This window comes from Dermacentor albipictus, chromosome 5 (assembly GCF_038994185.2).
Source record: "Dermacentor albipictus isolate Rhodes 1998 colony chromosome 5, USDA_Dalb.pri_finalv2, whole genome shotgun sequence".
Classification (NCBI taxonomy): domain Eukaryota; kingdom Metazoa; phylum Arthropoda; class Arachnida; order Ixodida; family Ixodidae; genus Dermacentor; species Dermacentor albipictus.
This window is the reverse complement of record NC_091825.1, coordinates 82,109,394-82,124,277: the sequence shown is the minus strand read 5'-3', so window position 1 is coordinate 82,124,277 and position 14,884 is coordinate 82,109,394. Positions and strand designations below refer to the sequence as shown.

At 52.9% G+C, this 14,884-nt stretch overlaps 1 protein-coding gene, 1 long non-coding RNA gene and 1 pseudogene across 2 annotated transcripts in view; all 3 read left to right on the top strand.

The window, feature by feature from the left end:
• The window catches only part of LOC139060510 (uncharacterized), an 83,710-nt gene that overhangs the window by 46,614 nt on the left and 22,212 nt on the right, over window positions 1-14,884 (top strand). The window contains exon 2 of the long non-coding RNA XR_011514880.1: window positions 512-559. This is a non-coding gene — a long non-coding RNA (uncharacterized lncRNA). The remainder of the gene's footprint in view (window positions 1-511; window positions 560-14,884) is intronic.
• LOC139060060 (uncharacterized) lies at window positions 3,689-7,585 on the top strand. Its single transcript, XM_070538843.1, has 2 exons — window positions 3,689-3,762; window positions 6,036-7,585. Exons 1-2 carry the CDS (start codon window positions 3,689-3,691, stop codon window positions 7,525-7,527), a joined length of 1,566 nt encoding a protein of 521 aa, XP_070394944.1. The 3' UTR covers window positions 7,528-7,585.
• LOC135914322 (uncharacterized) lies at window positions 7,776-11,239 on the top strand (annotated as a pseudogene).

The following is a 14,884-nucleotide window of genomic DNA, read 5'->3' as shown; positions in this document are numbered from 1 at the left end:
AAATAAGGTTGTGTGCCAAGTATGGAGGGTCGTCAAAGAACAGCGCGCAGATGAACTTGCAAGTGCGATCATGCTTGATTTATTTTTTGGTTTTAAATCGTGAAAAATGTAACTGCTTGGCTGACAGAAATTAAGACCGAATACAGCCCGAACTGCCGAAGTCCTACGTTTGTAATAACCAGATCATAAATGCAGAGCACGAACACATTAGGATACATTTATCAGCAAACGTCCAATCCATGATGTAGGTCTCCTCACTGATGCGCTGCAGTGTTCTTTAGAGGTTAAAATCTAAAGGTTACAAGGCGCTTTGCGCTGAATTAACCTTTAAATCCGTCAATTTTGACTCTTGTAACCTATAGATATATATATACGTAACAACATTTAATTAAAACATCAACATATTTCGCATGTAACCTTTATTTTATAAGTTACTCGTGATTACAGGTTACCATAAAAGGTACCGTGCTAAGAGTGTAACGTACCTTCTTTTTCTCTTTCTTTCTTTCAGTTTTTTCTTGCTTCGACCCATATCCGCAGTAACAGGTGACAGACCTTGGTGAGTGAAACGGCCTTCCCCAACAACGAGGGGTCGACAGGAAAGCCCCACGACGATCGGCTTACGCCTGGGGGTGGATTCCCTCCGCCGTGTATACACACACACGCAGGCACATCAGGGCGCGTCCAGACAGCCCCCGAGCGGTGTTGCTCCTTTCTCTCGGTTTCCCCTTCGTGTGTGTGTGAATGGCGAGTCGGAGCTCCTCGTACGCTGGTTTCATTCACGGGGTCCCGGACCCCCGGTTCCATTCACTGTGAATGGAACCGCTCCTTCCGGTGTGGAAGCCACCTGGCGTGTCCTCCTTGCCACGTCGCCTTCCGAAACGAGGTCGCCGTCTTCCCAGACAGCCGAACCACACCGTCTACGGTTCGCGGGCGCGTGGTTTGCACTGACGTTTAAACGTATACTCGTAGCGAGAGCTCCGTGCGCAACTTGCGCAACAAACGCTGCTTCATGCTCTCTTGCCCGGTGCAATGAAGTTTCCGTGCGATTTGCTTCCACGGTGAAGCTGATAAGGAGCACCGAGGCTTATCGCAAAGCTTGTGACAGTCATAATGAAAAATTGAGGAATTTGGCGCACAGCGCCGCTGGGATTATGTTGGCAACGCATTAATAAAAAAAAAGTCAGTGTTCTCTATGGGCGCGCGCGCGTGTTTGTATGAGAGTAAGTTATATTTAAGCCCCTTTTTACGCTTGGGTGATCTGCAGTCGATAGGTCATTGTGACACACCGGGATGTCGCAATCACAGTTTTTGTACGTCGACGATATGCCAAAAACTGTGAGAGCAATTAATGTCGCAGCTCTCACAATTCGGATTCGATTAGGTTCGAGCAAGTTGATTACTCGTTTGCAGGCTATGTTGCGCTTAAATTATCTTTCCGACTTGTTTATAATACGAATGCATGCAACTCTGGGCGCTGGATTGCATCTGCTTGCGTACGCGTCCGCTTGGGTCTCAGCAAAACTCAAGCGTGACCATGTGTTTGCCCAGCCGCTTACGTGCTCTAATATAAACCTCTCGATTATATTAACACGGTGTCCTACTGGGCTAGCAGGGACATACACCGACTGTTTCGGTGAGCACGGACGTTGCACATGTAGGCGCGGCAGAGAGGAAACGAGAAAACCGCTGCGGTCTCCTCGTTTCCTTTCTCCAGCGCGTGGCTTTGTATACACAGGAAACATTTGCTGCGTAGTAGCGTTACACTGCCCGAACCTGGCACGAGCTCGCGTCTCAAGCAGACGGCGAGCTTTTAATGCGTAAGCATTCTAGGGCTACACTCCTTCCACGGAAATCTGCCCGTCCGTCTCTCTGTAACCCGTGACACTATGCGCTCCATAGCTTTACATCGGGACCTACGGAGGTATATATGAGAATGCCCTGCGACGACGTATCACTACTTAGATTTATGATTACCACTATATGACTAAAAATAATGCGTACGCACTATCTGACAACTCCCACGAGTTAGTTCATGCAGTATTCTTTTTTTTTTCTTTTTGTAGTGGGCTTCTTCTCGGGTCACCGACGCGTTGAGCCCCCGCATACAACGCGGTGCCGCGCAACCTGGTGACGTCACTGGCTCGACCTTCCTTCTCATTGCTTCTGTAGAGGGCGAAGAGAAATCTTCAAGAAGCGCAGCAAGCGGCTCAGCTCGACGCACGCTCGTGCGTGAGGAAGCCACTGTTAGCGCCGTCGAGCGACCGCATTACGCGCGCAAGAACAAACGGTGCTGCGGCACGCGCGACCTTGAAGGTGCGCCGCCACGTTACTGCTCTTGTAATCGGAGGAGCTTGCGCGAGCGCATTAAGTCCGTAGGCTTCCGTCAGGGACGCCATGCGGTGTTTCTCTCGCTTCCTGGTCTCCCGTGGAAATAGTATCTATCTATCTATCTATCTATCTATCTATCTATCTATCTATCTATCTATCTATCTATCTATCTATCTATCTATCTATCTATCTATCTATCTATCTATCTATCTATCTATCTATCTATCTATCTATCTATCTATCTATCTATCTATCTGCTGCTTCCATAATCATCCTGGCGATCTGATTTGGGCGCTTAATTAGCTACAACCAACGCCTTTTAATTCGGTATCGTTCGTCATCGGCATAGGCCCACGGCAGCCTGGACTAGGGATGCCGCCCATTTTAGATGATTCCACTGTCGGCCCATGTTTATGAATAAAGTTTATTCCTTCTTGATTCGTCACGCGTGTTCGCCGCTAAAAAAAAACGAAATGAATCGCAACCACAAACTTATCCCACTTTTACGCAATAATATACTCTGGTTATGGAGTCGAGCACGCCCGAAATATTTATCCTGAAAGTCCCGTAATCGTGTACCCTAAATATGAGACGTCGCACTGACGTAGCGGCGCGAAATTCAAAACAGGGAAGTTGGGCCTTCATTTTCTCCAGCAGTAATCAGCCTTCTCGCGCGATGTAAATTAAAATAGTGGTTTGAAAGAAGACCTTATCTAAACTGGTGTGTTGATGCTTAGTGATCTTTTGCGTACAAACTGCTTTGCACTGTCAGTTCAGTTCAGCGTACTACATACGTAATCAGATTTCTTTATACGTCGTTAGAAGATATGTACACCATAAAACTTAATCTCAATATCCACACAAACTAGTGCAAGTTTATTTGTAGAAATTACACGACAAACTGAATATTGTAATGACAAGAATAATTTACAAACGCGTAGGAAAACTTACGAAATCTTACATTTCCAGATGTGGGAAAGCTGAAGCGGAGGTTAGCAGCACTTGTTCTCAGGGCTACTCTCGTAGGCCCTCCCAGTGCCGCTGGATACTTGTGGCACTATGTTATCTGCTCCGCAGACGTCGAATGCGATTAGCACTAGTGCTGGTAAGCGCTCACATGCGTGCCTCTTTTATGCGTCGTCGTCGGCGTCCCAGAATGCGAAGAAAGAAACTGCGCCTACAGAGCTGGTGGACTAAAAGCTTAAGAGGCGTGGTTCAGCTATGGTTTTCTGTTTCGATTCTGTTCTCTTGCAGATACACTCGTACGTCGCCAGCTGCCCTAAGGAGTGCAGAGTGCAAAACAAAAGCAAAAGAAAAAAAAGAAAGAAAAGCAAACCAAAGAAGGAAACTAGCCCCCATGCACGCATCGTCGCTCGATGCCACTGGTCACCGTACCCTGTCCCCCGTCCAAAAAGCCGCCTGCGCCACTCCGTCTGTCCACGCACACAACACTCGCCCTTCCTTGGGCTTTGCCTTAACTTCTTGTTCTTCCTTCTTTATTTTTTTTTCGGCTTTCCTCGTCTCTTTTACGACGCGGCACCCAACTCGGCCCTTTTCCCTCTGCCGTTCCTCCACTCTTCGACGCCTCCCGGTTTAACTGTCCCGACCTTCGCCTTGACACACGACCTCCGTTTATCTTCCGTTTACATTCAGCAGCCACACCAGCACCGTGTGGCGCGAAGCAAACGGCGCCAAGCGCACAGGAAGACGGTGGCCCACTGACTCCGGCGATAAGGTCTTCCCGGCCGAAGGCCAAGGACGGCGTCGTTCTTCGGGAAGGCCTCGCCGTGGCAAAAGGGGGCCTTATAAGACAAAAATACCGTCTGAACAAAGAGGTTGGCATTCTTGTTTAACGCGGTGGGGTTTGTGGAAGCAAGGACAACGGCTGCAGCGAAGGGGTACGGATACGCCCGCTCTGCTCGTAGCAAACCGTGACGTGGCAGTCACTGCTTCACGCCGAATATAGTGGATCGGACACGGGAGCGTTGGCCTCTTCCACGTCTCTTGCTCACAAGGCAGACACGCAGGGATGCGGGAAAGCAGGCAACGGGCGGCGAAGCCACAACAGTTTTTTTTTTTTTTTGGATGGGTCCACGTCACGGCCTGGCTGGAGCCCGTTTTTGTCGAATTTGGTGAATAACGTTGCGGTGTGTGGGCATTTGCTGACCGAGTGGGGTGTTCCTCGTGACCTTTCGACCTACTCTCTCGCATTCTCTCTCATTTGAGACTCAAATCAACTGGGTGGCATTACCTATAGTGCTACGGATTGTTTAGCACTAAAAACGACAGCCTTTTCACTTAAAGTGTACAAATGCTTTTTTTTCCCCGCGCCGATATTGATGTCAGTCGAGGTATAATCGATTACACTATGTTGAAGATTCCGTGAATTCCTAGTCGCTAGGCTTGTCGGTGCTGTGCCGCTTTGCCGCCTCCCCACCCGGGAGTCATATTGAACGACCGGGGTCTCCCTTTCATCGGGGAAACCCTTCTCGCACTAACCCTTTCCAAGACAAAGCGACGTCGCGGCGAAGAAAGCAAGGTGAGGGGGACCCACGCCAGAAGACGCTATGCCGGTCATGGACTGCCGGCTACCTCAGAAACACATCTACTCTTCCCGGCCCGCTACCACCTCCCAGCACTGGCAAGCTTGCTTTAATAGAGACCTTTAGCGTGTCCGGTATCCGGGCAAGCGCGGGCGGTGTTCCGGTTTAGCGGGGGCGTCAAGGTGAGCGGCCCGATCGGTGGCGCCAGCTGGTGGCGCAAAGCTCAACCACACAAACACAGAGCTAATTACTGTATTCTGCTTAGCTGCTGGCGTAAATTTTCGACAGTGGCATAATCGTGTTCACAATTACGCCGCTGCCAAAAATTTGCACGAGTGGCGAAGCAGGGTATGGTGAGTTACGGCAGTTTTAGCTATGCGTTTGTCTGGTTGAGCTCTACAACACCAGGCGGCTTCACCGCTCACGTTTACGCCCCGACCATCCGGTAATCCGCCCAAACCGCTCCCGTTTACCGGAATAGCGTACTAGCTAAACGTCTCTAATATGTGTACTCAAACGGGCTCCTAGATCGCCAGTAGACTTCGGCCTCCCATGGCCTCTGCCTCGCGCGCCGGCCATCGCCCCTGGATGATGCTGACGTATGCTGCCTGAAACCTACTCTCCCTTTCCCCCTCTATCCTCTCATTTTTCATTCCCCGCTCCCATCCCCAGTACGCTGCGCCGTGCTCCCATATGGGCTGCAGAATTGAGCGTATTTTCCTTCTCCCAAATCACGAAGAAGAACAAGCAATCGAGCGCCCGAAGAAGAAACAGCATCCGATAGCTTTTGAAATAGTCAAAATTGTAATTATGTAAATTAACTTCGTGTAATACATAAAAGAAAGCTTAGCGTCATCGAAACATTATTGAGCATCGACGGCGCGCTAGGACGGTGAAATATTCTGATAGTGCAAATAGCATTGGAAGTCCGACACGTTGTATTCACCCCACACGAAAACGTTCAGGTATCGCCATTTGCTCACCTTTCTACACCGGAAGTGGGAACACGAAATAGAATTCGGTGAAGCGTCTGTTCGCCAATCACGTGTCTGGAGTTTTCCCTTTTTGTTCGCTGTGCAATCGTACGCTTTCAAAATAAAGTTCAGTTGCAAGTTAGCGCTTGGCGTCCTGTCGTCACCGTTTCCTTCTTTGTGCTTCGAGAACTGAGAGAGAACTGAGAACAGCGAGAACTGAGGTTTCAATAATTATGTCGGCCGTCATGACGGCGGCTCGAGTAACGAAGGAAGAAGCCAAAGCAGACACCATCTGCACGAACGCGCAGCAAAACATCATCGTGGTCAGCAGCCCGGACGAGAGGCGTGCCACGCTATACTCTAAGGTCAAAGCCCTTAACATAGGAGGCAGGACATTCGAAGTCAGCGCCTACCGAACGGCGCCGGACGGCACGGTCAAGGGAGTCATCCGAGGCATAGCCGTAGACGACTCCCCGGAGGAGATAGCCGAAAACATCGTGAACCCGTGCAACCCCCTAGCGGTGGAGGCGCACAGAATCGGCAATACAACCACGGTGATAGTACTCTTCGCAGGACAGAAAGTACCGAACTACGTCAAGTATGGCTCGATATTAGTCAGGTGCGGGCTTTACCGCAAGCACTTTGACGTGTGCAGGCAATGCGGCAAGGTCGGCCATAGAAGAGACGTATGCCCGAATCCTGACACCAGAGTGTGCTTCGGCTGCGGAATCGTGAATCCCAGCGAGGATCACAAACGCGAATGCAAGCCCAAGTGCAAGCTCTGCGGGGGACAGCATCCAACGGGCGAGAGGGAATGCAAAAACAAGTACAAGATACCGTACGTGGTCAAAAAACGGCAATGGGAACGCAAGATGGAAGCCATGCAGCAACAACCAGATCCGGAAAGCTTTCCGCCGCTGCGAGCGCCGTCTGCCGATAGACTCCGCGGGGAATCGAGGCAGCGCGACAGCAGCCGCAAGAGGGACAACAGCAACGGAGGCAGGAGCGCCAGCCGCCACAGACCGTCGCAGTCGCAGTCGAGGGAGAGAGTCGCCTGGGCCGACGCAGTCAAGGCAAACATGGCAGAGAAGAGACAACCACCAGCGCAAAACGCCGCGAAGACGATCCAAGAAGAGAACGGGATGGTAAAAGCCCTGAGAGACGAGAACGAGATGCTAAAGCGGAGAATCGCCGAACAGGACGCCACCATCAAGGAAATCAACGAGAAGCTAACGACATTACTTGCGTTGCAGCAACAGCAACAGCTGCTGCCGAAGCCCGCACAAGAGAGGAAACAAGAAGAGATAACCGAGGACGAACCAGAGGTCGAGGTGGACCCGAGAGCCACGAAAGAGGCGGGACCGGCTCCCAAGAGGAGAGCCATAGAGGGCGCCAAGGAACGAAAGATAATGGAGAGAATCGAAAAACAGGACGACAGACTCGACCGTCTTGAGGCGACCAGCAAGGTAACCAACGAACGCCTCACTGGGCTAGCGCAAACAGTTCAGCAGATGACAACAAACATACAGAGCACGATCCAGAACATGATGGCGCAGATGCAAGCACAGCTGCAGACGCAGATACAGACACAAATACAAGGTATGGAAGCACAGATCATCGCCAAACTGCAGCAATCATGGACGGGACCGCACGTACAGCAGCATCCACACCACCAGTGAGAGACCTCTTGGTCTGGCACTGGAACTGCAATGGCTTTACCGGCAAGAGAGCGGTGCTGCAGCAACACTTGCAGCAACTAACGAGGAAACCAGACGTCATAATGATTCAAGAAACACACAGCGAAGGAACGCCGAGACTGCCGGGCTACCGGTCGCACGACAGCCCGCCGAGCAAAAGGGACACGTCCAAGGGCAAGGGCAGAGGGGTCTGCACCTTCGTTAGGAAAGGGATCACCTTCATGGAACACGAAACGATCGGCAGAAGCGCCATCGAACACTGCACGGTGGAAGTAATCACGGGAAAGAGGAGGAAGGAGAGCACTTTCCTGGTGAACGTCTACAGCAATCCGTCCCACGGACAACAGAAATTCAAGGCACTCTTCCACAAAGCGAGTTCAGTCGCGGGGAGCAATACGCTCGTAGTGTGCGGAGACTTTAACGCTCCGAGCCAAGACTGGGGCTACCACAGAACGACGGTCAAGGGGAGAGAGCTGATGCAAGACGCCACCGACGTGGGACTGAACCTAATCACGGATCCGGCCTTTCCCACCAGGATCGGCACATCGGTTACGAGAGACACCACTCCGGACCTTACCTTCGTCAAAACTGACGGAGGATCGAGAGAAGCAACATGGAGAAACACAGGCCAAGAGCTGGGCAGCGATCACTACATCGTAGAGGTCGTCGTACCGCTCGAAGGCCAAGGCAACAGCGGCATAAGGAAGCATCGCATTACGGACTGGGACGCCTTTCGAAAGGCGCTACCCGCGGTGCAACTGGACATTACAGACATCGAGCAATGGGCGGCCAACGTCGTTGAGACGACGGAAGGAGCCACCAGAGAGCTGGAGACGGACGAACGGATAGACAAGATGGACAGTCGGCTGGCCCACCTGATAGAAGCCAAGCAGTCCATAAAGGCGAGGTGGCAGAAGCGACGAACCAACCGAAGTCTAAGGAAGAAGATCGCCGAGCTCAACAGGCAGATCGAGGTCCACTGCAGGGTGCTATGCACCCAACAGTGGAACGAGGCCTGCAACGAAGCCGACGGACAGATGCACAAGGGCAAGACGTGGAACATGCTGCGGCACCTCCTCGACGAAACCAAGACCAAGGGCCACCAACAAAACAACCTGGCCAGGATCCTACACAAGGCGATCTGCGAACACGGGGAGGACGAGGTCAAGAGGCGCTTGGACGCCAAGTACCTACCGACCACCCCCACGGAAAGACACCCAGATTACCAAGGCAACGAGAACGAGACGCTAGACCGAGACATCCAGACGTGGGAAGTCAGAGTTGCCCTGCAGGATCTCAATGGCAGGTCCGCCGCGGGTCCCGATCGAGTGACCAACAGAGCGCTCAAGAACCTCAACGAAGCGGCCATCGAAGCGCTCACGAACTTCTACAACAAGTGCTGGCAAGAAGGAAGGCTGCCCAAGCAATGGAAAGCAGCCAAGACGATCCTCATCCCCAAGCCTGGCAAGCCGCCCAACATAGAGAACCTCAGGCCGATCTCGCTGACTTCGTGCGTGGGAAAGGTCCTCGAGCACGTTCTCATGAACAGGTGGCAGCGTTACCTGGAAGAATCGGAGCTTTACCCAAATTCCATCATCGGGTTTCGTAAGAAGCTCGGGACGCAAGACGCCATGATCTTACTGAAGAACGAGATCATCGACGATACGACGGGCACCAATGACAACAGAGCCATACTCGGGCTGGACTTGCAGAGCGCCTTCGATAAAGTGAGGCACTCGGCTATCTTGGCCCAAGTATCCAGGCTAAACATGGGCAGAAGGACTTACCAGTACATCAAAGACTTCTTGACGGAACGGACCACCGAAATCTGCGCGGGAGACCTGAAGCTCGAAGAGAAGAAGCTGGGCAGCGTGGGAACTCCGCAGGGCTCGGTGATCTCCCCGCTACTCTTCAACCTCGTGATGATCGGGGTGGCCAACCGGCTAAAAAGAGTAGCGGGAGTCCGGCACACCATCTACGCCGACGACGTTACGCTATGGGTACCGGGAGGAAGCGACGGACACATCGAGACAACGCTGCAAGAAGCGGTGAACGCCATCGCGGAACAGCTGGGCGGGTCTGGACTCGTTTGCTCTCCGGCCAAGTCAGAACTGCTGGTGATTCCACCGACAGGAGCGGGCAGGAAAAGAAAGAATATGGAAGCCAAGTACGAGCGTCCCAAGATTACGGTCAAGACAGCGGGAGGACAGGTAATACCGGAGGTCGAGAAGATTCGAGTGCTCGGGCTGCTCATCCAGCGAAACCATGTTAACGGTGAAACTGTCAACAAGCTCGTGGGCAAAGCGGCCGCGGCAATGAGACTCATCAAGAGGGTGTCCAACAGAAGAGCGGGGATGAAGGAGGAGAGCCTGACTAGGCTCGTTCAATCCTTCGCAGTTAGCCACATAACGTACGTTGCCGCCTTCCACAACTGGAGGCCGAGCGAACGTAAGAAGATAGACGCCACCATACGCAAGGCGTATAAGGCGGCACTCGGCCTCCTCGGGAGCACGAGTACCGAAAAATTCATGGCGCTGGGAGTCCACAACACGCTGGACGAAATAGCCGAAGCACAGAGAACGGCGCAACTCGAGCGTCTCTCTGAAACGAGAACCGGAAGACAGATACTGCGGGACCTTGGCCTCGAGCCGAGGGAAGGCAACCAGCAGGAAGACGTACCTATACCGGATAGCATCAACAGAAAGCTCAGGGTCTACCCGATCCCGAGGAACGTGAACCCCGAGCACAACAAGGAGCGGAGGTTGGCGAGGGCCAGGGCTCTCGTGGACCTCCACGCCAGAGAAGAAGGCGCCGTCTACGTGGACGCGGCGGAGTATCGAGGGAGCAGCGACGCATACGCGGTGGTGGCTGTCGGGGCATCGACGGGTGCAACGAAGACCGCGGCGAGCGTCCGGACTCGAGAGGCCCACCGAGCGGAGGAGGTGGCCATCGCCTTGGCCATCTCCGACCCCGGATGCACTACAGTGTTGTGTGACTCTAGAACGGCAGTGAAGAACTACGCCAAGGGTAGGGTATGTAGTGAGGCCGCGCGCATACTGCGCAATGCCGAACACATCGAACACAAAAGAGCTGTGGTGATCAAGTGGTTTCCGGCCCATATGGGCAGTGACGTGTCGGAACGCGGGAACGTGAACCACAACGAGACGGCCAACTCAGCCGCGCGAGGACTAACCAACCGCGCAGCTGCAAGCACGGCCGACTCGGAGTGTTGGTCGTGGTGCAGTGCCAAGGACAAGATGACCACCTTCAACGAAATAGTGAAGTGGTACAGACTTAACAGACAGACTATGCCGCCACCTCACCCGGGGCTTACCCGGAAGGAGGCAGTGCTATACAGGCAATTACAGACGGGGTCCCTGCTCACCCCGGTGCTAGCTAAGCACGTGTGTCCGAGCGTGTACGCAAGTGACGTGTGTAGACTGTGCGCTAAGGAGAGAGCCACCGCGGCCCACATCCTTTGGGACTGTAGTATAAATCCGCGAGAAGCCAGCGAGAAGACAACGATCCCGCCGCAGCTAGAGGCTGCAACGAGGAGCTATGACCAAGAGACACAACTCAAGGCCGTCCAGCAGGTCTCGGCAGCTCTAGAGAGGCAGCGACCGCGCGAAACCGAGGAGAAGGGAGCAGCACCCCCAGGAAGGGGGCGGCGACCCTCTCGGATCCCCGGAAGTAGCGAGGCACGCAGACCTCGAGGAGCACAATGCACGAGACTGACGTAGTGGCCACGTCGCGGTGAAAGCTTGTCCTCCCTGCGTGGAGGGAGCCTAACCGACTCTGCAGGCAGTTTCACTAAAGTTGTTCTCTCTCTCTCTCTCTTCGAGCTGCCAATCAGCCCGCTCTCAAGTGTTGCGTAAAAAGAAGTTTAATAAAATGTGCTCCTATTCCCAAGGACAAGGATCGTTAGTCGTACTAACTAAAGGATTGCCGTCTTGCCCCCAACAAACGCTATATAGGAGCGGCGGTCCTTGCTGGTGAGTTTGTTCATAACCGCACAGGACGTATATCACGTTCGGCTGCCAAAAACCTTGACAATGAAAAAACAGCGCGAAGAAAAGACGCAACGCCAGCAACGGAAACAAACCAAACAATACGTACTGCTGTCTGTGCACTCCATTCAATCGGATCGCTTTCTTATGGCTGCCGTAATCACCCTCAGTGACGTGCTTGAGCGAACAATAGCGTCGGTCTGCGGCGGCCATTTCTGAGCTAGAGCTTCACCCTCACATACAAGCCGCCTGTTGTACAGTCGCCAGTGAGCGTCGGGAAGAATGCCCTTCACGGTCCGTTCCTTTTTTTTTTTCGCACACCTTGGGGCGTGTCTCGCATTTGGAGCTACAGGACATTCTCGCCTGGGGTTTGCGTTCAACGAAGGCATTTGTAGTACATTAGAACATGCACTTTGGATATGCATATTTTGAAGACAAGGTTTTTCTTTGGCTACGTAACACGGGCTTAGTGTACGGGTGATCTGGGTATCCATCTGGCCTCTCGGTCAATAAACGGCGCTTTAGCGCCTCCGGAGAGTCGTAGCGAGTAGCAAGAGGCATCAGAACATAGGTTTCAGCGAGACAAGAAGTGAGATTTTAGTCGTAGAGTATAGGTAGAGCTAACAGTACGGGCGTAATTAGCACCAACGTTGTCGAAAGTTAACCACAATATGCAGTCTGTGTGTTATCCCCGGACAGCTTGCTTTTGACCAAAAGAGAGAAGAAAAAAAAAAACCTGTCAAGCAAAGTCGAACTGAAAAAAAAAAACAAGAGAGATTGACGTACCTGTGCGTAAAGAAAGCTAACGAAAAAACTCGACATGAATGCAATAAATAGAGGGGCGCGGGTAAACGATCGTCTGACGACGGAACGAAGAAAATAATGCTGAAATACAATGCAATTATGCAACATTGCATCACGCTTAATTTCCCAATGCCAGCGCATATAAATACATAAACCATCTTTACGGGAGGAACAGCGCCCTGCCAGTAGAGTCTTCAGTCGTCTCACAACGCTGGCGTTGTGAGCGCCGCCTGCTAGCCGTGGTGGCTAAGCGGCTATAGCGTCACGCTGCTATATAAGCACGATATCGCGGGATCGAATCCAGGCCGCATTTGGATGTGGGCGAAATGCAAAAAACGCCCGTGTGCCACGCATTGGGTGCACGTCAAAGAACCCCACGAGGTCAAAGTTAACCCCCTCCCCCCAGCTACTGCGTGCTGAAATCAGATCGTCGTTTTGGCACGTAAAATCCCAGAATTTATTATTCCTATTTATTTTCTGATGAGCGTCGCCAGTAGCATTGCTGGTGTGACAACTCGATGGTGCACGAGACCGACGGGAAACTGTCCGCCTTAGTCAGCGTCGAGTGAAAGGATTAGATTATCGTTATCTTCATGTTTACGGCTCAGACCATAGCATGCACACACAGCAGCTCCGCAGAAACGCTATACCCGCGGGCAACTTTCTGTGGCAATGAAGGGAAAGCTGAGGAAGAGCGCGCGCATGTGAGAGCGCTTCTGAAAAGAGTCGGGTGTTTTCATTCACGTTAGTTTTAAGCTGGCGAAGAGAAAACGTAAACTCCTTAATAGCAAGACTTAAGACAGAACACACCACTGACTGTAAAGGTTTACTTATTTTGCAGCTTTTTCCTTCCGCGTCTGGGCAAACGCTAAACCGTCGCACGTGAAGCTGCGTCGATTCAGCGTCTGTTTCGAGCACGGTGGTTCCGAGCAACCAGAAGAACTCTAAAAATTGGAGGACGCTTAAGCTTCGCCTTCAAGAGTGGGACGCGACAGCGTTCCCGTCGACCCGCCAAGGGGTCGACAATGCGCTACGGCACAGCGATCACTTACGATGCGCCCCGCATCGGACTTAGCGCCCACCTATCACGCGGTGAGCGTCGAGCAACGCAGCGTTCGGCGCGGTAACGAAACGTGCGCCTGAGCGAACGGAACGAACCAAAGAACTCGGTGTCTCGGAGGGGAAACGATCTACGCCAGCCAAACGTCGTGATCGGCACGGGCAGAGAGATAGTGATCTAAACCGGGAGCACGGCGAAGCGTTCAGGGGAGAGGGAGTCCCGCGACGCGCCTGGCAGCGGTCCCAATGCGCGTGCGGCGCGCCTCCTGTCGGGGCAGCGCCGTACATTGAGAGGAGGGGGTCTTCTGTGTTTGCCGCAAGATGGCTCTGCGTGTGCGGAAAGCGCAGAAGAAATGCAGCGGAAACGCACTTCGCAACTCGTGTAATTGTGACTTCTGTACGTTACATGTTCATAATTACCGATATACACCGCAGTATAACTTTCCACGGCTCGTTTCGAAGGCAACACCGCATTTACTAGAGGCGCGTTTGCACCGCTTGGAAGCATCGATCTCGTGGCTGAGTGGTAGCGTCTCCGTCTCACACTCCGGAGACCCTGGTTCGATTCCCACCGGGCCAATCTTGGAAGTTGCTTTTTATTTATGAAGCGCCTGCCGTGATTTATCGCTCACGGTCAACGCCGACGCCGACACCCGACGCCGACGACACCGGCTTTTCTGCGACACGAGCTCCTTAACGCTATCGCGTTAAAACGCTGGCGGACTACTTGGCGCCGTAACACATGTGCAGCAGCCACGCCCCCGTAGCTACCGTCGCGCCGCCTATAGTCGCTTGAATGACCGAATAGGGTGCTCATATTGCGTGCGCGCGCACGACGCTCGATCATGCCAGCAGCAGAAGGCGTGCACGCCGAACGCTGCCTCTGCATCTCCATCGAGGCGATTGAGCGCAGCGTTGACGGTGCGTCCGCTTCGCTTCGTCGTTTTCGTAGCCAAACGCATTGGACGTCCCCGCTCCGTCGCGCGCATGCGCCGTCAGCGCGGTAGCGCGATAACGACGGCGCGAATGCGCCTCTAGCGTCCCTGTAGTTGCTACTGCAATAAAAACAAACAAACAAAAACAAGCAAAGGAGCGAACGCGCAAGACGAGTGACGGGAATAATTACATAGAGGAGGAGGAGGAAGAACTTTATTAAAAACATCAGTCAATGAACGTCAGAAGAGAAATGCTTCTCCCCCTTCGCCCCTAGCCGTCGGCCGGAATGCCTTGAGACGCAGCAGCAGCAAGGGCTTGACCGATGATGTCCCGCTGGACGTTGGGGTCTGGGCTGCGGAGCAAAGCCTCCCAGGATTCTAGAGTTCGCGAGTTATCATGTTTAGCCGGACATGTCCACACCATGTGAACCAGATTTGCTGTCTCATCACAGAACCTGCACTTTGACCTGTACACTCCTGGATGCCACTTGCTGTAGAGTACGGGGTTTGGAAAAACCCCCGTCTGCAATTTCC